The sequence below is a fragment of the Thamnophis elegans genome, chromosome 8 (genome assembly GCF_009769535.1).
Source record: "Thamnophis elegans isolate rThaEle1 chromosome 8, rThaEle1.pri, whole genome shotgun sequence".
Classification (NCBI taxonomy): Eukaryota; Metazoa; Chordata; class Lepidosauria; order Squamata; family Colubridae; genus Thamnophis; species Thamnophis elegans.
In genome coordinates, this window is record NC_045548.1 from 79,062,430 (window position 1) to 79,086,085 (window position 23,656).

A 23,656-nucleotide genomic window follows, 5' to 3' on the forward strand; every position below is an offset into this window, starting at 1 on the left:
CTTTCTCCTCCACAGGTCCCAGCTTTGTCCTGGTCACCAGCCCGGCGTCCCACCGAGTGGTCAATACCCGCTACAGGCTGGTGAAGAAGTCGGCGGGGTCCCCGGCGAGCCCAGCAACCTCCGGGGCTGGCCCGGCCCACGGTTGGAAGGCCAGGAGGCTCTCATCGTCCAGGTGAGGTTTGCAAAGGGATCTCGCCGCCAGCGTCTTCATTCATAGCCGAACGGGAAGCTTTCAGAGGGGAAGGTTTTCATAGCGACACGAGGAGCCTGTCGTTAAATGGGAAATGTCCCCCCTTCCCTTCCTTTGTCCAAAAAAAATTCACACAACGTATCCAGGCAGTCCCTGGCTTATGACCACAGTCGAGCCCAGAAATTCCCACTAATATCAAGACAGGACTCCCAAACTGGACTTTCGGGTTTTTCCTTGAAGGCGTTTCGCTTCTCATCCAAGAAGCTTCTTCAGCTCTGGCTCGATGGTGGGGAACGAAAGGATTGATACTCCTTGCAGGCAGCTGGTCATTTGCATCCTTTTAGAAGGTCCTTGAGGCCGCTTGGAGCTTTACCTGTGTCCTCAGGGTCACCTGAGTGGTGCAAATGGTCCCTGTCCCTCTGGAAATCCATTCCTCCTCCCACACCATTCCAAGGGTCGTCATCCCAAATTGTGTAGCTAAAAGTCTGTAGAGATCCTCAGCCATCCAGGTCGTGGTTGTCCCAAAGGTGATTTTTTCAGGAGGCAGCTGGACTTTCTGGTTTTTCCTTGAAGGCGTTTCGCTTCTCATCCCAGAAGCTTCTTCAGCTCTGGCTGGATGGAGGGGGAAGGGAAGGGTTGATGCTCCTTGCAGACAAAGCTGGTCATTTGCATCCTTTTAGCGAGTCCTTGAGGCCGCTTGGAGGTTCCTCTGTGTCCTCAGGGTCACCCGAGTGGTGCAAAGGGATGTGGAGCCTTGGGTCAGCAGTTCCAAGAACGTGGCAAAAAAACCAGGTTGGGTTCATGACTGTCGTGTGTTATTACTGTGACGATAGGCTCCATGATGGTCGTAATTTGAGAACTATCTGTGTTTTTTATCGGGGGGGGGGGGCTCTTTCCCATAATCTTGCCAAGGTCTTCTCCACCTTATCATGACGGTTTGTGGCTAATTATGGTTATGGTCTCTGCCCAGTGGTGAGATTCAATTTTTTTTTTTACTACCAGTTCTTTGGGTGTGGCTTGGTGGGCGTGGCTTGGTGGGCGTGGCAGGGGAAGGATACTGCCAAATCTCCATTCCCACCCCGCTCTGGCGCCAGCCAGAATTGGCGTTTGCCGGTTCTCTGAACTACTCAAAATTTCTGCTCCTCCAGAACCTGTCAGAACCTGCTGGATTTCACCCCCCTTTCCCCTCTTCTGATAAGCCCTGAGGTTTCAAGGAAGGATATTTTCAACTCTTAGTTTGTTAGAAACACACACACAACACACACACACACACACACACAACACACACAAACAAACCCACAATGGATGATCAATAGCCGTTTGCCGGTAATTAGTTTAAGGTGTCTGAATATATTATAAAGTTTTACAAACGAGGCCGGCAGCTGGCGTGAAAAGAGGGAAAATGAATTTTTTTTTTTTAAACCAAAAAAAAATCAGAATAAACTTCTTCAATTACCGGGTGAAATAAAAGAAAACGCTGATTCTCCTTTTTTTTTGGGAGGGGGGGGTTGTAGGGTATTTTTTTTTTTAAAAAAGAGCTGATCATTCAGTATTTGTTCTTGTTTGAAAACAGTTTAAAAATTAAGAAGCAGCTGCTTTCTGGGGGAACTTCTGTCCCTAGCAATTTAGAAGCATTTGACGCTGTCAAAAACAATTGCTATTCCAGGCGTTGAAAATGGAAGCCTCGCCCCTTCACTCTACACCCCTCCTCAAAACAATAGATCAGTGTTTCTCAACCTTGGCAACTTGAAGATTTTTTTTTTTTAGAATTTTTTTTTAGAATTTTATTAGAATTTGTAGGCCGCCCTTTTCCCTGAGGGGACTCAGGGCGGCTCACACAAAAACTGGGAAGGGGGGGAATACAGACAGTAGGACAACATGTAATAAAATAGCAAACAACATACATTCATCATTCGGGAGGGGCAACTATCCTATCCCCAGGCCTGACGGGCGAGCCAGTTCTTCAAGGCTATGCGGAAGGCCTGGACGGTGGAGAGGGTACGAATCTCCACGGGGAGCTCGTTCCAAAGGGTCGGGGCTACTGCTGAGAAGGCCCTCCTCCTTGTAGTTGCCAGCCGACACTGGCTGGCCGATGGAATGCGGAGGAGGCCTAATCTATGGGATCTTATCGGTCGCAGGGATGTAATTGGCAGAAGGCGGTCTCTCAAGTATCCAGATCCACTGCCATGTAGGGCTTTATGGGTGATTAATAGCACCTTGAAGCGCATCCGGAGATCAACAGGTAGCCAGCGCAGCTCGCGGAGGATAGGTGTAATGCGGGTGAATCGGGGTGCACCCGCAATCACTCGCGCGGCTGCATTCTGCACTAGCTGAAGTCGCCGGATGCTCTTCAAGGGCAGCCCCATGTAGAGCACATTGCAGTATTCCAGCCTAGAGGTCACAAGGGCCCGAGTGACTGTTGTGAGAGCCTCCCGATTCAGGTAGGGTCGCAACTGGCGCACCAGGCGAACCTGGGCGAACGCCCCCCTGGTCACAGCCGTTAAGTGGTGGTCAAATGACAGCTGTGGATCCAGGAGGACTCCCAAGTTGCGAACCCTCTCTGAGGGGTATAAAATTTGACCCCCCAGCCTGAGTGGTGGAACAGTAGCCAAATCTTTGGGAGGGAAACACAACAGCCACTCGGTCTTTTCTGGGTTGAGCACAAGCTTGTTAACCCTCATCCAGTCCATGACGGCCTCAAGGCCCCGGCACATCACGTCCACCGCTTCATTGAGTTGGCACGGGGCGGACAGATACAATTGAGTATCGTCCGCATATTGATGGTATCTAATCCCGTGCCTGCGGATGATCTCTCCCAGCGGTTTCATGTAGATGTTGAATAGTAGGGGGGATAAGACCGAGCCCTGAGGCACCCCATAATTTAGGGGCCTAGGGGACGATCTCTGCCCCCCCACTAACACCGACTGCGACCTGTCCGAGAGGTAGGAGGAGAACCACCGTAGCACGGTGCCTCCCACTCCCACCTCCCGCAGTCGTCGCAGAAGGATACCATGGTCGATGGTATCGAAAGCCGCTGAGAGGTCAAGGAGGACCAGGATGGAGGAACGTCCTTCATCTCTGGCTCTCCAGAGATCATCCATCAATGCGACCAAAGCGGTTTCTGTGCTGTAACCGGGCCTGAAGCCTGACTGGAAGGGGTCTAGGTAGTTTGCTTCCTCCAAGGACCGTTGGAGCTGGAAGGCCACCACCTTCTCAACAACCTTCCCCAGAAATGGAAGGTTGGAGACTGGACGATAGCTATTAAGAACAGCTGGATCCAAGGATGGTTTCTTCAGGAGGGGTCTCACCACCGCCGCTTTCAGTGTGGCGGGGAAGTTCCCCTCCCGAAGGGAGGCGGTTACAACCGCCTGGATCCAGCCTCGTGTCACCTCACTGCAGTTAGTAACCAGCCATGAGGGACACGGATCCAGGACGCAGGTGGAGGTACTTACAGCTCTCATGGCCTTGTCCACATCCCCGGGGGTAACGTCCTGAAACTCAACCCAGAGCTGTTCTACTTGGTCCCCTTGCGCCTCGGCTGGAACTGCAGGGGTGGAGTCCAAGTCCGACCGAAACCGAGCAATTTTGTCCGCTAAGAATTGGGCATATTCTTCAGCTCTGCCCTGCAAGGGTTCCCCCGCCTCCCTTTTGTTCAGTAGGGAGCGGGTTATCCTAAACAGGGCGGCTGGACGGGACTCAGCGGATGCTACCAGGGTGGCTATATGCGATCTTTTTGCTGCCCTAAGTGCCCTGGTGTATTCCCTGGTGCAGGCGGTTACCATTGCCCGGTTCGGTTCGGACTTATCGGACCTCCAACGGTGCTCTAGGCATCTCCTCCGGCGCTTCATCTCCCGGAGTTCCTCGGTAAACCAAGGGGGTCTCCGGGATCCGCCGCCTCGGAGGAGCCGCAGTGGCGCAATCCGGTCGAGGGCCTCCGACGCTGCCGAGTGCCACGCAGCAGCCAGAGTCTCCACCGGACTGTGGGCGAAAGTGTCAGGAATAACCCCAAGCTCTGTCTGGAACCTTGACGGCTCCATAAGACGCCTGGGGCGGAACCACCTGGTCGGTTCCTCCTCCCTACAGTGGGGGTTTGGCCTCCGGAAGTCGAGCCTCAGTAGGTAATGGTCTGACCACGACAGGGGTATGATGTCACTCCCCCTCAGACCAAGATCACAAATCCACTGCTCCGAGAGAAATACGAGGTCAAGCATGTGTCCCGCTGAATGGGTTGGGCCCCGAATTACTTGGGTCAAGCCCATGGCTGTCATGGAAGCCATGAACTCCTGCGCCCCATCAGAGTTTTCGCCGAGCGACGGCAAATTAAAGTCCCCCAGGACCATCAACCTAGGGAACTCAATTGCCAGCTCGGCTACCGACTCGAGGAGCGAGGGGAGGGCTGCTGCAACGCTGTTGGGAGGCAGGTACGTTAGCAGCAGACCCACTTGACCCTTGAGGTCCAACTTTAACAGCAAAGACTCACACCCGACAATCTCCGGAGCAGGGACCCTACGAGGAACTAACGACTCTCGGATAACAGCGGCCACACCCCCACCCCTTCCCTGGGCTCTCGGCTGATGCAGCACCTGAAATCCTTCTGGGCACAGCTCTACAAGGGGGACTCCTCCCTCTGGGCCCAGCCAGGTTTCAGTAATACATGCCAGGTCTGCCCTCTCTGGCCAAAATTATGCCCAGGACTCTTCCAGGGCCTCTGATTCCAATGTGTGCAGGTGGCCCTTTGCTCTTCCATCTCACTGGAGGTTTCTCCTGGCCTCCTGAGATGTTGGAAGTCCAAGCAGAGCTCCCAAATGAGGTCTAACCTTCTGCTCTCTAGTTGCCTTGTCTGGTGTCACCCAGCTGGACCATCTGCCTCCTTCCTGGTGGGCTTGGTGTCCAAGGAGCTGGAGATGGGACGCCTTCTTTGCAAAGTCCACCAAATGGGTTCATACGCTCTGCCTACCCCTTTTGGGAGGGAGGTAGACCTCAAGCAGATTTCAGCTTGGCTTCCCTCAGAGGAAGACCTATCAGAAGTCTGGGAGACCTCACGCCCCTATGGGTTTAAGTAGCTGAAGGCATGCTGTGGTGTACATCAGGGTGGGCGAATGCTGGGAGTTGGAAGTTCACAGGTAGTCAAGAGGCCAGAGGCGCCCACCCCTGCTGTAGACGGTAATAATGGTAGTAGGGATGATGTTTTGTTTTGTTTTTGATGGAAATTGTATCTTTATTTGTATATTCTGTTCACAAAGACTTATTGTAGTAAAACCAATTATATGGAAATATACTCACTAGAGCAGAACATTTGGTTTCCTCTTTCCAGCTGTTCCAATTCTTTTTTTTTAATTACAATTTTTTATTTTATCAATTTCATATATACATTCACAATTATATGATCTCATAACTGTTATTAATAATATGTATTTATAACAATTTTTTTCCCTACAGTTGACAATATACTTGAAAATTGCTTTCTTACCATCCCATAGATCCATCTTATCTTACAACGGTCCTACTTCTTCTTCCCTCCCTCCCTCTTTCCTTCCCTCGTTTTTTCTCTCCTACTCTCCTTCCTTCCCTCCTTCCTGGGAGACCTCACGCCTCTATGGGTTTGGGTAGCTGAAGGCATGCTGTGGTGTACATCAAGGTGGGCGAATGCTGGGAGTTGAAGTTCACAGGTGGTCAAGAGGCCAGAGGCGCTCACCCCTGCTGTAGACAGTAATGATGGTAGTAGGGATGATGTTGGTGGCCATGATCATGGTGGTGGTGATGATGATGATTGTGATTTTGATCAGGGTTTTCCAAACTTGGCAATTTGAAGACTGACGGACTTCAACTCCCAGAATTCCTCAGTCGGCCAGGTTTGGAGATCCCTGATGTTGAGGATGATCATGGGGATGGACATGATGACCGTGATCTTGGTTTTGGTCATGGCGATGATGATGGATAGGGTGATCATGATCTTGATGATGACCATGGGGATGTGATTCCTCCTTGAAGAAAATGGACGGGTGCTTCCTGTCCTGGTCCTTTGATGGAGAGGCTGGTGGGACAGGGATAGGAACCCTGGAGAAGGTGCTGGATGGGGACCAGAAGATGAAGGTGTCTCCAAGGCCTCTTGTCCTGCCCCAGCTCCTTCCTCCCTGTCTGCAGAGGTTGCAAACTTTTTCTGGAGACAGGAGATGGGAGTCTATTTTAAATTAATTTTACCGCCCTTTTGTAATATTTTTGTTTTCCATAGATTGATGAGCGACCTGGGGGCGATTTCTACAAATTTATGAAGATAATTTCCCCCCTCTTGATAGGGCGAAATTTACACCTGCTATTTCCCTATTAATTCACAGGGCTAAGTGGATCTAATTTCCCTCCCTTCCTCCTATCTAGTCTGTGTGGCCTTTCCTAATGCAATTTCCCCCCATCGCTTAAATCACGGTGATCGGGAGTCGTGATCGAGTTAAATTAACTTAAATTAATTTACTTAATAAGAGCTCCAATGAGGTTAAGATTTATTGATTCGGCTTCCTTCTCTCCTCCTCTTCCTTTATTCCTTTGGGGATTTTTTTTTTAAAAATTCCCTGTTTCTCTTTTATATCCCTCGGGGAGCAGGGTTGAGCTTCAGCAGAAGCACTGTAAATTTGTGGGGTTTGCCAGTAGAGCCCCATAATTTTTTAAAAAAATAAATAAAAACAAATCAGTTATTTTATCTGCAAAGCAGAAATGGTGGGCTTTAACTTGGGAACGCAATCAAACAAAGATGTTAGGGGCAGGCTAGCTCCAACCTTCTGCCCTCCGGATTCTGGGACACCAGTACCCATAAGCCCCAGCTTTCAGGCACGCTTCCAGGAGAATACATAGGAGCCTAGGCTGCTCTGTCTGGAAGGGCTGCCTGGGAGTTCTAGTCCGGCCTCATTTCCTGCCTTTATTCTCTTTATGAACAACTCAAGATAGCAAACACATCTAATACTTTGTCCTCCTCCTTTCCACCCCACCACAACAACCCTGCGAGGTGGGTTGACAGAGAGAGGCTGTGGGGGGTTTGGGACGACACTGGCCCAAATCATCCACTGGCTTTCATGGCTAAGGTGGGACTAGAACTCCCAGTCTCCTGCTGATTCACCCAAAGTCACCCAGCCGGCTTTCATGGCTAAGGCAGGACTAGAACTCCCAGTCTCCTGCTGATTGGGCCAAAGTCACCCAGAGGGCTTTCATTCCTAAGGCTGGACTAGAACTCCCAGGCTCCTGGTCTTTGGTCCAAAGTCACCCAGGGGGCTTCCATGGCTAAGGCGGGACTAGAACTCCCAGTCTCCTGCTGATTCACCCAAAGTCACCCAGCCAGCTTTCATGGCTAAGGCTGGACTAGAACTCCCAGTCTCCTGGTGATTGGCCCAAAGTCACCCAGAGGGCTTTCATGCCTAAGGCTGGACTAGAACTCCCAGGCTCCTGGTCTTTGGTCCAAAGTCACCCAGGGGGCTTCCATGGCTAAGGCGGGACTAGAACTCCCAGGCTCCTGCTGATTGGCCCAAAGTCACCCAGAGGGCTTTCATGGCTAAGGCTGGACTAGAACTCCCAGTCTCCTGGTCTTTGGTCCAAAGTCACCCAGGGGGCTTCCATGGCTAAGGCGGGACTAGAACTCTCAGTCTCCTGGTGATAGGCCCAAAATCACCCAGAGGGCTTTCATGGCTAAGGCGGAACTCAAAAGAAATCCAGTCATTTATTAGGAACACCATTTTGGCAATCCCCCATTGCAGTCAGCTCTGACCTCACTTATGTTATGGGTGAACTTTGCCCCTGTTCCCCCCCTCCCCTCAGTCTGTGTCATAAATCCCATTCTCCAATGAGGTGCCCCCTTCCCAAGTCTGCTGGGTTATCTGAGATCCGACTTCAGCCGACAGTAAGCGAGGAATGCTCCCCCCCCTTTCATCACCATGGCAACTCGCTAACAGGCGTGCAAATGCTTAATGACATGCGTCGTGTCAGGTGAAGATCTCCTGGAGGTCTACCCCCCTCCCCTGCCTTGCTCAGGGGCCCATCGAAGCCTGGCACTCCACAAGCAACTCCCTCCACATCGACCGACCACCAGCCTCCCAACCCCTTGGAGTCCCAGTCAAACTGCCCAGCCAAACAGAGACGGCACCACCCCACCACCGATCCCCCCCATCCCTCCCCCCCAAACCAGCACTTCACCCGCCAGTGCTCGTAACTCTGAAAGGACGTAACTGTGGGAAAACAGCCCTATAAGTCCCATTTCTCTCTGCCGTTGCGATGTTGAACAGTCACTCAATGAACTGTTGTAAATCGAGGACTACCTGGACTCTTGTTAAAATAATGTCCTAGGAGCTGTTGGTTCTTTTGGCTTGCCTGCCTGGCTAGCTGGCTCAGGGGCTAAGACGCTGAGCTTGTTGATCAGAAAGTTTGGTGGTTCGAATCCCTAGTATAGGTCTCATGTCAGGGTTGCAAATAGCATCCAAAATTAAATCAGAATCCAAGGCAAAGGGTTCCTCAGAGTTCCAATTGATGAAGAGAGCCATGTTGGCACATCTGGGGAAACCCAAATCTGAAAGCTTCCCGGTTTTCCCACCCAGTTGAAAGTTCAAGATCTTTCCCCCCACACCCACAAGTCCATCCCATGGTCCAATCTCCCACTGCCACTCTGGCAGCTTCCACCCATCCAGTTCCAGTCAGGTGCAGAAGGTGCAGAGACAAAGGATGACCTTGGCTTTCGAGAAAGAATGTTGTTATGGCTGCATAGCATCTAATTCAGTGTTTCTCAACCTTGGCAACTTGAAGATGTCCGGAGTTCAACTCCCAGAATTCTGGGGATTCTGGGAGTTGAAGTCCGGACATCTTCAAGTTGCCAAGGTTGAGAAACACTGATCTAACTCCTTACAACTCCCCCCTCCCATTTCCCCACCATAGAAAACGTATAGCAGAAGAATAGGAAATGTGGCAGTCCAAAGACCCAAATGAAAAGATGGCGGCAGGCCTGTCATCTCCTGCCTGAGCAGGGGGTTGGGCTAGATGACCTCCAAGGTCCCTTCCAACTCTGCTACTGTTAACATGTTGCATATGCAAGTGACACGGGAATGTCCAAAAAGGCCAGGGGGTCCCAGAAGCCCCTCCCCTCCTCCTCCTCCTCTCCTTCCAAGAAACCAATTTCGGCTGGCACCCGATGGCCTGCTGAAGCTGTGCTGTTGGGAGGGGCTGCGTGTGGGGAGAGGGAAAGGGGGGTGATTAAATCTTGCTGGAATTTATGAGCAGCGCAGCTGGAGGGGAGCGGGAGGTGGGGGGGTCCCACCCTACAAGCAAGTGCTGAGAGGACAGAATCCCTGCAGCCATGCATCACCGCGAGATGCGCCCGGCGGTTTTTCTGCTGCCAAGCGCTCCCCGGAAGCAACTAAGGGGGCTGCCTTTTTCGGGTGCCCAGAAAAGGGGAGGGCATCCCTGCATGCTTGGTTGGATCGCTCTCTGTCCCCGGCTGGGGGCAGGGTTCCCCATGTGGGCCTGGGGACCACGGCTGGATGGCCTGCGCCCATAAGTGGCATTGGTGCCCTGTGGGGTGATGTCTGTACCCTTTCCTTTTGCCGTTTCCTTTCCTCTTCCTTGAGTTTCCAGGCGGTGGATCTGGAAGGCCCCGGGGATGTCCTTTCTGAACTGGATGACAGAGTTGGAAGGGACCTTGGAGGTCCTCTAGTCCAACCCCCCACTCAAGCAGGAGTGGCACACGGGGCCCTCTCTGCGGGCACGCCAGCTGTCGCCCCAGCCCAGCTCCACCGTGCAGATGTGTGTGCTTCTTGCTGCCCAGCTGGTCTTTGAGTCTGTGCCGCGCAGGCATGGAGGGCGGGGCCTTCCCCGATCTCCACAGGTCCCTCCCCCTCTTCAGGGGCGGTAGAAACGGAGGAGAAAGCTAGGGTGCGCTGGAGAGGAGAAACTGCAGGGGGGTGGTGGTAATGCCCCGTTTTAGGCGTGGAAAGCCTCCTGCACCAACCTGGAAGCCAAAATGGGGACTGGGGAAACGGGGCGCATGCTCTGGGGGCGCTCGCATTGCATTTTGGGGATCGGGACCCGCGTGTGTGCATTCACACACGCATGTGTGCGCTTTGGGTAAAAAGGTTCACCACCACTGCCCTAGGCCATTGCAATCAGAATAGAGCTGGAAGGGACCCTGGAGGTCTTCTAGTCCAACCCTCTGCTCAATCAGGAGACCCTATGCCATTTCAATCAGAATAGAGCTGGAAGGGACCCTGGAGGTCTTCTAGTCCAACCCCCTGCTCAATCAGGAGACCCTGTGCCATTTCAATCAGAATAGAGCTAGAAGGGACCTTGGAGGTATCTAGTCCAGCCCCCTCCTCAATCAGGAGACCCTATGCCATTTCAATCAGAATAGAGCTGGAAGGGACCCTGGAGGTCTTCTAGTCCAACCCCCTGCTCAATCAGGAGACCCTGTGCCATTTCAATCAGAATAGAGCTGGAAGGGACCTTGGAGGTATCTAGTCCAGCCCCCTCCTCAATCAGGAGACCCTATGCCATTGCAATCAGAATGGAGCTGGAAGGGACCTTGGAGGTCTTCTAGTCCAGCCTCTTGCTCAATCAGGAGACCCTATGCCATTTCAATCAGAATAGAGCTGGGAGGGACCTTGGAGGTCATCTAGTCCAGCCCCCTGCTCAATCAGGAGACCCTATGCCATTTCAATCAGAATGGAGCTGGAAGGGACCTTGGAGGTCTTCTAGTCCAGCCTCTTGCTCAATCAGGAGACCCTATGCCATTTCAATCAGAATAGAGCTGGGAGGGACCTCAGAGGTCTTCTAGTCCAGCCCCCTGCTCAATCAGGAGACCCTATGCCATTTCAATCAGAATAGAGCTGGAAGGGACCTCAGAGGTCTTCTAGTCCAGCCCCCTGCTCAAGCAGGAGACCCTATGCCATTTCAATCAGAATAGAGCTGGAAGGGACCTCAGAGGTCTTCTAATCCAGCCCCCTGCTCAATCAGGAGACCCTATGCCATTTCAATCAGAATAGAGCTGGAAGGGACCTTGGAGGTATCTAGTCCAGCCCCCTCCTCAATCAGGAGACCCTATGCCATTTCAATCAGAATAGAGCTGGAAGGGACCTTGGAGGTTTTCTAGTCCAGCCCCCTGCTCAATCAGGAGACCCTATGCCATTTCAATCAGAATAGAGCTGGAAGGGACCTCAGAGGTCTTCTAATCCAGCCCCCTGCTCAATCAGGAGACCCTATGCCATTTCAATCAGAATAGAGCTGGAAGGGACCTTGGAGGTATCTAGTCCAGCCCCCTCCTCAATCAGGAGACCCTATGCCATTTCAATCAGAATAGAGCTGGAAGGGACCTTGGAGGTATCTAGTCCAGCCCCCTGCTCAATCAGGAGACCCTGTGCCATTTCAATCAGAATAGAGCTGGAAGGGACCTTGGAGGTATCTAGTCCAGCCCCCTCCTCAATCAGGAGACCCTGTGCCATTTCAATCAGAATAGAGCTGGAAGGGACCTTGGAGGTATCTAGTCCAGCCCCCTCCTCAATCAGGAGACCCTGTGCCATTTCAATCAGAATAGAGCTGGAAGGGACCTTGGAGGTTTTCTAGTCCAACCCCCTGCTCAAGCAGGAGACTCTATACAAGGGGTCCCCAGCCCCCTGGCTGCCCTCCAGCACTGGGCCATGTCCGCTTTCAGACAAATGTCTCTTGTTAAAAACCTCCAGTGATGGAAGCACCTACAACTTCTGGTGGCAGGCTGTTCCACTGGTTAATTGTCCTCCCTGTCAGAAAATTTCCCCTTAGTTCTAGGTTGCTTCTCTCCTTGATTCGTTTCCATCCGTTGCTTCTTGTCCTGCCCTCAGGGGCTTTGGAGAATAGGTAGGCCCCCTCCTCTTTGGGGCAGCCCCTCAAATATTGGAAGACTGCCGTCATGTCCCCCCAAATCCTTCTTTTCATTCAACCAGACATTCCCAGTTCCTGCCACCGTTCTTCGTATATTTTTGCCTCCAGTCCCCTAATCCTCTTTGTGGCTCTTCTCTGCGCTCTTTCTCAAGATCTTTTGAAATTTGGGGGGCCAACATTTCCTCTCCACCCTTTCTCCTTCTTCCCAGTTCAGTCGATAAAAGAAATGAGAAAGTGCACAAAGTTTGGACTTTAGCAGGTAAGTTAGAAAACCTTTCCCCTCCCCATCTAAAAAAAAATGGTCCTGCTCGTGTTTATGGAATCCCGTGCAGCCATTCACACTTTTGTTTTAAAGATTTCTACGTAAAATTTTTATTAAGTGTATATTTTTTTTTAATGCAAGCTAACACAGTGTTTTCTCAACCTTGGCAACTTGAAGATGTCCGGACTTCAACTCCCAGAATTCCCCATCCCATGGTCCAATCTCCCACTGCCACGCTGGCAGCTTCCACCCATCCAGTTCCGGTCAGGTGCAGATGGTGCAGAGACAAAGGATGACCTTGGTTTTCTAGAAAGAATGTTGTTATGGCTACATAGCATCTAATTCAGTGTTTCTCAACCTTGGCAACTTGAAGATGTCCGGACTTCAACTCCCAGAATCCCCCAGCCAGCATTTCAAGTTGCCAAGGTTGAGAAACACTGAGTTAACATAAAGTAAGAAAAAGAAGGAAATCAAAGAGTGAGCAAATCTTGTACAAAAAGGAGAGAAAAATTGAAAAAAAAGAACTGGAGAAGCAGCTTCCAATCTTCTTTAAGCAGTTATAACTGCAATTATAAGTTTGCGTCTCTTTCTTCCACTTAGCTCTCTTCTTTCTATAATCTATCCCCTCCAATCATCTCAATCATAAATCATAAGTTTTCTATTTCATGTAAAATAGCCTAGAAGGGCTTCCCAGCCAGCAATAAAGGTAGATATTGTCTTTTCTCTGATCATAGGAGTCTATTTTGCCAGCTCAGCATCTCCCATCCTCTTCGCCAATCGTCCCTCTCCATCGTGGGCGGAGCCATATCGTCCCATCTTTGATTTTTGTTTTAATCATCTGGATGTGTTTTGTAAAGGTTTAGAAATAAGGTTGTTGTTTTCTCTCTCTCTCTCTCCCTCTTCTGAAAGACTGTTAAAACCAAGCCTTCCCCAAATGACGTCTCATTAACATGAAATTAATCTGCTGGAATAGGAAACATTACTGGAGAGGGAGAAAAAAAGGAGTTTGGGTTGTAAAAGAATATTTTCTGTAGGAAACCCTTTCTTAACCACTTCGGGGTGGAGGATGGAAGCACTCAAGCCCCCCGGGGTTTCTGAGAAGTTAAGATACATATAGCAAAAAAATAAAAAATAAAATAAAATATGACAAAGTGCAGAGAAGAGCAACCAGGATGATTAGATGACCCATTAGATCTCACAGGGTCGGCCTCCTCCGGGTTCCGTCTACCAGCCAATGCCATCTGGCTACGACCCGGGGGAGGGCCTTCTCTGTGGCAGCTCCGGCCCTTTGGAACGAACTCCCCGCAGGGATTCGGACCCTCACCTCTCTCCAGGCCTTCCGAAAAGCCGTCAAAACCTAGCTGTGCCGGCAGGCCTGGGGTTGATGAGTTCCCCTCCCCTCTCGACAGGTGTGGTTGTGCGACTGTTGCCTATTTTTATTATTTGTATTTTGTTTTTATGTTCCCCTTTCCCCACTTGAATTGTTCGTGCCCTGAGTCCTCCCGGAGAAGGACGGCATACAAATAATAAAATTCTATTCTATTCTATTCTATTCTATTCTATTAGGGGACTAGAAGCTAAAACATACGATTAAAGTTTGCAGGAACCGTGTATGTCTAGTTTAATGAAAAGAAGGACTAGGGGAGACATGATAGCAGTCTTCCGGTATTTGAGGGGGTCAAGCTGTTCCCCAAAGCCCCTGAGGGCAGGACAAGAAGCAATGGGTGGAAACTCATCAAGAAGAGAAGTAACTGGAGAAATAAAGAGAAATTTTCTCACAGAACAATTGGTGGAACTTCAGAAGTTGTGAATGCTTCAACACTGGAAGTTTTCAAGAAGAGATTGGACAACCATTTGTGTATGAAATGGTGCAGCGCCTCCTGCTTGAGCAAGGGGTTGGACTAGAAGATCTCCAAGGTCCCTTCCAGCCCTGGGATTGTATAATTCTATGACATACAATCAATGACATAGCTTCTGTGATTCTAGCCTAATATTAATTTTGAGTTAATTGGTGATTGAAAGTATAATAGTGATATGAAGAGGAGAAGGAGCAGAAGGAGAAGAAGCAGAAGAAAAAGAGGAGGAGGGAGGAGAAGGAAAAGGAGAATGAGAAAAAGAAAGGAAGAAGAAGGAGAAGGAGGAGAAAAAGAAAGGAAGAGGAAGGGATGGAGGAGGAGGAAGAAGGAGAATGAGAAAAAGAAAGGAGGAGGAGGAAGGAAAAGGAGGAGGAGGAGGAGGAGGAAGAAGAAGGAGAAAAGGAAAGTAGGAGGAGAATGAGAAAAAGAAAAGAGGAGAAGGAGGAGAAAAAGAAAAGAGGAGGAGAAAAAGAAAGGGAGAGGAAGGGAGGGAGGAGGAGGATGAAGAAGGAGAATGAGAAAAAGAAAGGAGGAGGAGGAAGGAAAAGGAGAAAAAGGAGGAGGAAGAAGAAGAAGGAGAAAAAGAAAGTAGGAGAATGAGAAAAAGAAAAGAGGAGGAGAAAAAGAAAGGAAGAGGAGGAAGGAAAAGGAGAAAAAGGAGGAGGAGGAAGAAGAAGGAGAAAAAGAAAGGAGGAGGAGAATGAGAAAAAGAAAGGAGGAGGAAGAAGGAGGAGGAAGAAGAAGGAGAATGAGAAAAAGAAAAGAGGAGAAGGAGGTGAAAAAGAAAAGAGAAAAAGAAAGGAAGAGGAGGAGGAAGGGAGGGAGGAGGAGGAAGAATAAGAAGGAGAAGGAGAAAAAGAAAGGAGGAGGAGGAGGAGGAGGAAAAAGAAGGAGAAGAAGCAGCATTCAGACTGCCAACAATAACAGAATAACAACTTGGGCCATTCCGATTGTCCATGATGTAGGTCAGTGTTTCTCAACCTTGGCAACTTGAAGATGTCTGGACCTCAACTCCCAGAATTCCCCAGCCAGCGTTCGCTGGCTGGGGAATTCTGGGAGTTGAAGTCCAGACATCTTCAAGTTGCCAAGGTTGAGAAACACTGCTGTAGGTCACATTCTTGTATTGGGTTTTTCCCAAGCGCCGTCCAGGGCGTTGTCCTGCCCCGCCGTGGCGCTAGTGGGTCTGAAGGGTGTCAGGTGGCCTGACCCAAACCCCCCCTCCAACTCCAGGGTCCCAGGTGAGGATTTGGGGAGGGGGCCACTGCGGCCAGGTTCCCTTTGCCCCCCCCTCCCCCCAGGGAGCAGCTAGAGTAATTGAGCTCCACTTTGGAGGAACTGGTGAAAAGCAAATAAAGGCGGGACTCAGAGGTTAAGCACCAGCTTTAAATGCATATGAAAATACTTAAGAATAATGGGATTTTCCTCTTTTAATTTTGGTTAATGGAGGAGTGGCGTTTTTGGAATGGAGCCTATTAAAAATAAAGCTGTCACTTGCAGGCCTGGGGAAACAATTATGGGTTATTTAGTGGACAGGAGAGCTGATGTTCATCTACACACACACACACACACACCGCGTGTGGCTCAACGTGCAGGAGTATCTTCCGAGAAGGAGAAAGCAACCCTCTTCCCCAGCCCTCTCTGTCCTCCCAGGACACGGCTGGGATATCTGGGGATCTTCTCCTGCAGGGATCTCCCCCAGCTTTTGGCCACTTTCAGACCTGTGGACTTCAACTCCCAGAATTCCTCAGCCAGTCGTGGGGAATTCTGGGAGTTGGCCACGGTTGGACTTTTGGTAGAAATCTTGGTCTTCTACCTGGTCTTCCCTCATTTGGTTGCGACACCTGCTTGCTGTTCACACACCCACAAATAAGATGATGCTATGCTTCTCTTCTCTTCTCTCCCCTTACTTTGCCTTCTCTTCTCTTCTATCTTCTTTTCTATCTCTTCTCTTCTCTCCTTTCCCGTTGCTTTGCCTTCTCTTCTAGCTTCTCTTCTTTTCTATCTCTTCTCTTCTACCCTCTTCTTTTCTATCTCTCCTCCTCTCTTCTATCTTCTCTTTTATATTTTCTTCTCTTCTCTTCTATCTTCTCTTCTATCTTCTCTTCTATCCTTTTCTTTCTCCCCTCCTCTCTTCTATCTTCTCTTTTATATTTTCTTCTCTTCTATCTTCTCTTCTATCCTTTTCTTTCTCCCCTCCTCTCTTCTATCTTCTCTTTTATATTTTCTTCTCTTCTCTTCTATCTTCTCTTCTATCTTCTCTTCTCTTCTCTTCTCTTCTATCCTCTTCTTTTCTTTCTCCCCTCCTCTCGTCTATCTCCTCTCTTCTAACTTCTCTTCTCTTCTGTCTTCTCTTCTCTTCTCTCCCCTTGCTTTGCCTTCTCTTCTCTTATAGCTTCTCTTCTTTTCTATCTCCCCTCCTCTCTTCTCTTTTATATTTTCTTCTCTTCTCTTCTATCTTCTCTTCTATCCTCTTCTTTTCTCTCTCCCCTCCTCTCTTCTATCTCCTCTCTTCTAACTTTTCTTCTCTTCTCTTCTATCTTCTCTTCTATCTCCTCTCCTCTCTTCTAACTTTTCTTCTCTTCTCTTCTGTCTTCTCTTCTTCTATCTTCTCTTCCTCTTCTATATTCTCTTCTCTTCTCTCCTCTTCTCTTCTATATTCTCTCCTCTCTTCTCTTCTATCTTCTTTTCCCTTCCCTTCTCTCCCATCTTCTCTTCTATCCTCTTCTTTTCTAGCTCCCCTCCTCTCTTCTATCTCTTCTATCTTCTCTTCCTCTTCTATCTTCTCTCCTCTCTTCTCTTCTATCTTCTCTTCTCTTCTATATTTTCCTCTCTTCTATCCTTTTCTCCTCCGCCTCCCTCCCCTCCCCTCTCCCATCTCCCCTTTCTCTTCCTCGCCCCCTCCCTCCTTTTCATTATCTAAGGTTGCTTTTCCTGCCTCTCTTCCCTTGCCTGCCCTGTTCCCTTGTCATTCCCATGTTTTACCCTTTGGAATCACAGTTGCAGAAGTACAGGGAAACGCGGCTGAATTGAACCCCGTTCCTGCTTCCTAAGGGATCTTGTGCAAAAGGCATCTGCAAAGCTTGGGCCAAACCCCAGCTTCAGCCTTTCCCCTCCCCACGTGGTCCTTTCTGTGCTTCCTCCCTAAGTGTCTTTTGAACTTCACTTTACCTTACTGTTATTGCCATCGCACCTCCTACCACGAAATCAAATGCCGTCTTCAGTGTACATTACAACTATCAAAATAAAACACACACATCCTTCACATTCCATACAAATTGAGCTGAGGTGGCGCAGTGGTTAAATGCAGCACTGCAGGGTACTTCAGCTGACTGCAGCTCTGCAGTTCAGCGGTTCTAATCTCACCGGCTCAGGGTTGACTCAGCCTTCCATCCTTCCGAGGTGGGTAAAATGAGGACCCGGATTGTTTTGGGGGGCAATATGCTGACTCTGTAAACCGCTTAGAGAGGGCTGAAAGCCCTAGGAAGCGGTCTATAAGTCTAACTGCTATTGCTAAATGTATTGAAAGCCTCTGATATTGCATTAAATATTGCATTATACAGTAGAATTCAATATGGCTCCTGCCTAGGGATAGAAGCTGTTTTTCAGCCTATTATTTGTCCTTGTTTCGATTGCCCTGTACCGGCTGCCAGGTGGTAATAGTTCAAAAAACTATGAGATGGATTTTTAAAGATGTTTAATGTTTAAGAACCCTGTGGAATCCTTGGCACCAATTTATGGGCAGCCCCTGACATACGACCACCATTTCTATTGCTAAGCGAGACTGTCGCTCAGCGAGCTTTGTCCAATTTTACGACCTTTCTTGCCCTCCTTGTTAAGGGAATCACTGCATTCTTTAAGTTAGTCACGTGGTTGTGAAGTGGATCTGACTTCTCCAATCTGACTTTCTTATCAGAAGGTCGTAAAAGGGGATCATGTGACACCCCCCCTCCGGTATACCACAACCCGTCATAAGTATGAATCAGTTGCCGAGCGCCTGAACTTTTTATCACGTGACTCCGGGAATGTTGCAACGGTCCTAAGTGTGAGGAACGGCCATGAGTCCCTTTTTTCAATGCCGCTGTAACTTTGAATGGTCCCTAAGCGAATGGTTGAAAATCAAGGACTCCCTGTATTTGGGAAGCAATGCTGCTCTAAGAGAAAAGGTTTCAAGGTGCTTAAAGTGACATTTCTGTGGTTTGCTGTGCGCAAGGAGGGTTTATGGCCACACTCAGTCACAGTCCCAAAAAAGACCAGGCCAGGACAAAAATTAAGTGTGTATTAATTGGCCACGAATTAAAATTAATTGTCTTGAAGACAAAAGCGGTGAATCGATGTATAATGTTAATTGCCTCTTAATTGCACAGGCCAACTATTTGTATTGGAGACTCTCTGAGCTGTAGGAACCCACTGTAGGAACACCAAGCCTATGTTCCTCAGCACCTTTGGGCCAGGGCAGAGCAGGAGGAGGAAGAGGGGAAGGAAGGAGGAGGAGAAGAATAGGGAGGAGGAGAGGGAGGGAGAGGAGGAGGAGGAGGCGAAGAAGAGGGGGAGAAGGAGAAGATGGAAGGGGGAAAGGAGTAGAAAAAGAAGAAGAGAGGAAGGAAGGAGGCGAAGAAGAGGAAAAGAGGAGGAGGAGAGGGATGGAGAGAAGCAGGGGAAGAAGAGGGGAAGGAGAATGAGAAGAGAGAGGAGAAGAAAGAGGAGGAAAAGAGGAAGGGAGGGGAGAAGAAGGAAAAGAGTAAAATAGGGTGGAGGAAGAGGGGAAGGAAGGAAGGAGAAGAAGAATGAGGAGAAGGGGAAGAGGGTGAAGGAGGAAAAGAGGAGGAGGAGGAGAGGGACAAAGAGAAGCAGTAGAAGGAGAAGAAGGAGTAGGAGAAGCGGGACAAAGAGAAGGAGGAAAAAGAGAGGAAGAGGGAAGGAGAAGGGGAAGAGGGAGGAGAAGAAAGAGGAGGAAAAGAAGAAGGGAGGAGAGGGGAGAGGAAGGAAAAGAGGGAAGCGGAAGAGAGGGAGGAAGAGATAGAGGAGGAAGAGAAAAGATGGAGAGGAAGAGAAGAGGAAGAGGAAGGAGGAGGAGAAAAGAGAGGAGGGAAGGAAGGGACAGGGGCCCTTGGAAGGAGGGAAGTGAGGACAGGACGTGCCTGCTTAGCCCCGGCTGGGTGGGTGGGTGGGTGGGTGTCTCTCCGTCCCCTTCTTGGCAGCCCCGTTGCCCGGAGCAGCTGCCCCCAACTGTTGCCGGCATCTGGGCTGCTTCAGGCTGGGAGTTTGCCCAGGAAGGGGCCAGGAAGGGGGCTGTCGTGGGCTTAGCTTTCATTGGATTGAGCCCCCCTTCCGGGCTCAAGCCCACCGCCTCTCCCGTCCTGGGCTCCGAAGGGGCCGTCCACCTGTTCCTTCCTTGCGTGAGAAATCTGCACACCGAGGAGGGGTCCCAGTCAGAGGCCGGGAGGGGAGGCCGGGCGAACCACGCTGGGTCTCTGCCTTGCCCCGGCCGAGGTTACGCCAAGCCACCTTGGCGTTTTCTCTGTTGTGAGCGAGGGAAAGGGAAAAAGAGCGAAAGAAAGATTGAGCTGGAAGTTGGAAGCCGTCTCTGGTTGAGAATGTGCGCTCTTCTCTTCTCTATTCTTCTCTTTATTCTTCTCTGTTCTTCTCTTCTTTATTCTTCTCTTCTCCATTCTTCTCTTCTCCATTCTTCACTATTTTACTCTTCTCTATTCTTCTCTTTATTCTTCTCTATTTTTCTCTATTTTTCTCTTCTTTATTCTCCCGTTCTCTTCTCTATTCTTCTCTTCTCCATTCTCCTCTTATCTATATTTCCCTTCCCTTCTTTTCTCTTCTCAATTCTTCTCTTTATTCTTCTCTTTATTCTTCTCTTCTCTATTCTCTATTTTTCTCTTCTCTTCTCTTCTCTTCTCCATTTTTCTCTTCTCTATAGTTCTCTTCCCTTCTCATTTTTGATCCAAGGAGGCTTCAGGGAAGCCTGCTAGGCCCAAAATGGGGCGTGGGAAGGGGTGTTGCACAGGGGCATGGTGCACTGGGGGCGCGGGGTCTTGTCATGCACGCATTGCATTACGGATGTGGGCACAGGCACTGCTGCACCCTCATGCATGCTTTCGGCACGCGAGGAGCAAAAGGTTAGCCATCCTGTCCTAGATGGTCTCCTCGGGGCCTCCTTTCCATTGTGGGTCGGGCTCCGGTATGAGAAGTCTGAGGGAGCCATCAGTGAGACAGTGAGATGGATTCAGGCTTAGACTTAATCCCTACGGACCCCCTCTGGGACTGGGGTGCGTGCCGTAGCCCCTCGCTTTTCCAGGGCAGGGGGAGAGGGGCACGCCTGCCCCTTTGGGTCTCATCCTTGGAGGGTCCTGCACTCCGTCCCAGGTTTAAGTAGCTCTCTTCCCCGTCCGATGAGAAGACAGCCAGGGCCCCCCTGGTGGTGCCAGTGAAAATTGGGGTTGAGGGAGCCCTTATGGGCCCCATGAAACACTCCAGAAGGACGGAATTTGGGGAGGGGGAAGCTAAAATGTGCAGGAGCAGCTGCTACCTATCATCATATTGTGTGAATCTCTCCCCCACCCCTCTTTCTTTCTTTGCTCTCTCTTTCTCATTTTCTCTTTCTATGTCATTTTCTCCTCTCTCTCTCTCTCTTTCTTTCGTCTCTGTCATTTTCTTTCTTTCATTACTCTGTTTCTCTCTTTCTCTCTTTCTCTGTCCCTATCTCTTGCTCTCTTTTCCTTTCTCTTTCTTTCTCTTTCTTTGCCTCTCTTTCTCATTTTCTCCCTCTCTGTCATTTTCTCTTCTCTCTCTATCTCTCTTTCTTTCATCTCTGTCATTTTCTTTCTTTTATCACTCTTTCTCTCTTTCTCTGTCCCTATCTCTTGCTCTCTTTTTTTCTTTCATTCTTTCTTTCTCTATTTGCCTCTCTTTCTCATTTTCTCTGTCATTTTCTCTTCTCTCTCTCTCTCTTTCTTTCGTCTCTGTCATTTTCTTTCTTTCATCAATCTGCTTCTCTCTTTCTCTGTCCCTATCTCTCGCTCTCTTTTCCTTTCACTCTTTCTTTGTTTCTTTCTTTTTTCTTTCATCTCTGTCATTTTCTTTCTTTTATCACTCTTTCTATTTCTCTCTTTCTCTGTCTCTATCTCTTGCTCTCTCTTCCTTTCAGTCACTCTTTCTTTGTTTCTTTCTCATTTTCTCTTTCATTTTCTCTTCCTCTGTATCCACCACATTCTCTCCTCCCCTCCCTTCTTCCCTATGGAAAACCATCTTAGTAGCTGATGATATACATGCTGTATCCCTTCTGCCTTCTTCCTCAATTCTGGCCATTGGGTCTGCCACCAAAGATTGCCAAGAGATGGGACATTCTTAGGTTTGCAACCTGTGAATCGCAGAAGGAAAGAAAGCAGGAGGAGAAGGGAAAATCAGGCACAAAACTTGTGATTCGGTAAAGACAATGCCACCCATCTCCCTGATAAGGGGACTCTGGGTGGCTTACAAAGAGTAAAAAAAGATCAATATAGAAGCAATTACAATTTTAAAAGCTCTATAACAGTGTTTCTCAACCTTGGCCACTTGGAGATGTCTGGACTTCAACTCCCAGAATTCCCCAGCCAGCGAATGCTGGCTGGGGAATTCTGGGAGTTGAAGTCCAGACATCTTCAAGTGGCCAAGGTTGAGAAACACTGCTCTATAAGAACTTGGTATTCTCTGAACTTGCTTATTTTCTTGCAGACATTTCGTTACCTAAATTACTGATGATATTATCTAGTTGGGTTCTGAAATGCCTGCAAGAAAATCACCAAGCTACCAAGGACCCCACAGTCCTCCTCCTCTTTCTCCTCCTCCTCCTCTTCCTCCACCACGGAAACCCTCTCCCTTTTAGTATTGACGATGTTCCCTAGTTGGGTGATAAAATGTCTTCAAGGAAATCCGCCAAGGCCAGAGACACCCCCCCCCCCAAGGGCCCTTCATTTCAACCACGAGTGACAAAGATTCTCCTTTATTAGCTGTATAAGTTGTCGGCCACCTCGTAATGACTGGGAAAGATAGAAAATGGGAGAACCAGAAGGCCCCTCTAGCTGACCTCTGGAGGGACCATCCTTCTGGTGTCGTCGTCCGTCCGTCCCTCCACTTCTTAATGGAGCCCTGGGCCGTGTCTTGTAGATGCCAGGGACAGCTGGATGAAAGATGGGCGGAGAGGAAGCCGCCTTTCCCCCCCAGATGGATGGGGGTCCCTTCTCTGCCCAGCCGCGGCCTGATGAAACAAGCCAGGTTGCCGATCGCTCCACGCGGGAAGCCTCTCCGGGACGCAAAACGTTCATTAATAAGGCGCATTAGAATGGCTGTAATGAATAGCGTGATGGAAGACGCACCCTGGTCTTCTTGGGGGGGGGGGGAGAATACGCGAAGGTTTTATAGCTTTTGTCTGTTTAATGCATTTCGTACTCTAGCGTTCCTTGACAGATGGGAGAGGGGTACTAAAATGTATCAGCAGAACCGCTGAGTTTTCTATTTATTATTATTGTTGTTGTTATTCAATTGTATCACAGCGGCCAGTTGTTTCGCCGGATTTGGCATTGGTTCCTAGTCGGGCCCCACCCAGGGGCCGAGGACGTCGTAACGTATTTTCGTAATATGCGTGCAGATCCAAGCAGTGCGGCTTTTTGCATTTGACTGATGGTGATTTTGTCAATTTTTAACTGTTTCAAATGTAATTCCAGTGCTTTTGGAATAGCACCCAGTGTGCCGATTACCACTGGAATTACCACTGCTGGCTTGTGCCATAGTCGTTGAATTTCGACTTTTAAGTCCTGGTATTTCGCGATTTTTTCATGTTCCTTCTCGGCGACCCTGCTATCACCTGGTATTGCGATGTCTATGATTGTGACCTTATTTTTCTCAACCAGTGTGATGTCTGGTGTATTATGCGCCAGTATTATTATTATTATACAATTCGCTTTAAATAGCCTCTTTTTTCTGGCTCTGAGTTGTAGTAACAGGCCATTATGGCACGGTTTTCATCTGCACTATATTTTTGTCGTTTTGTTGGCTGGTCCACTTGTAGCCCACTTGTCGACTGATGTCCAGGGATCCCAACATCCGCCGCGGCCCTTGTTAACCCGCGCGACGACCGATGCGGTATGGAATTCTTATTTGTTTTTTTCACCATATTGTATGGGGTGGCGGGGTTTTTTTTACGGGACCAAATGCCAACCTGACCCCAACCCTCCTCCTTTCTCATCCGGGCTTGGGACCGGCAACGGCGGAGTTGTTACTACTACTACTACTACTACTACTACTACTACTACTACTACTACTACTTCTTCTTCTTCTTCTTCTTCTTCTTCTTCTTCTTCTTCTTCTTCTTCTTCTTCTTCTTCTTCTTCTTCTTTTGTCTGACTGGACGGCCTGTTGTCTGAAATAAACTAGGGTCTCCTGCTCAAGGAGGAGGCTGGACTAGAAGACCTCCAAGGTCCCTTC

The 23,656-nt window shown here is 49.3% G+C and overlaps 1 protein-coding gene across 1 annotated transcript in view; it reads left to right on the plus strand.

Moving 5' to 3' along the window:
- The window catches only part of ZC3H3 (zinc finger CCCH-type containing 3), a 154,603-nt gene that overhangs the window by 75,982 nt on the left and 54,965 nt on the right, over nucleotides 1-23,656 (plus strand). Inside the window, exon 4 of the mRNA XM_032222348.1 lies at nucleotides 16-172. Coding sequence (XP_032078239.1) covers nucleotides 16-172 — 157 coding nt within the window. The remainder of the gene's footprint in view (nucleotides 1-15; nucleotides 173-23,656) is intronic.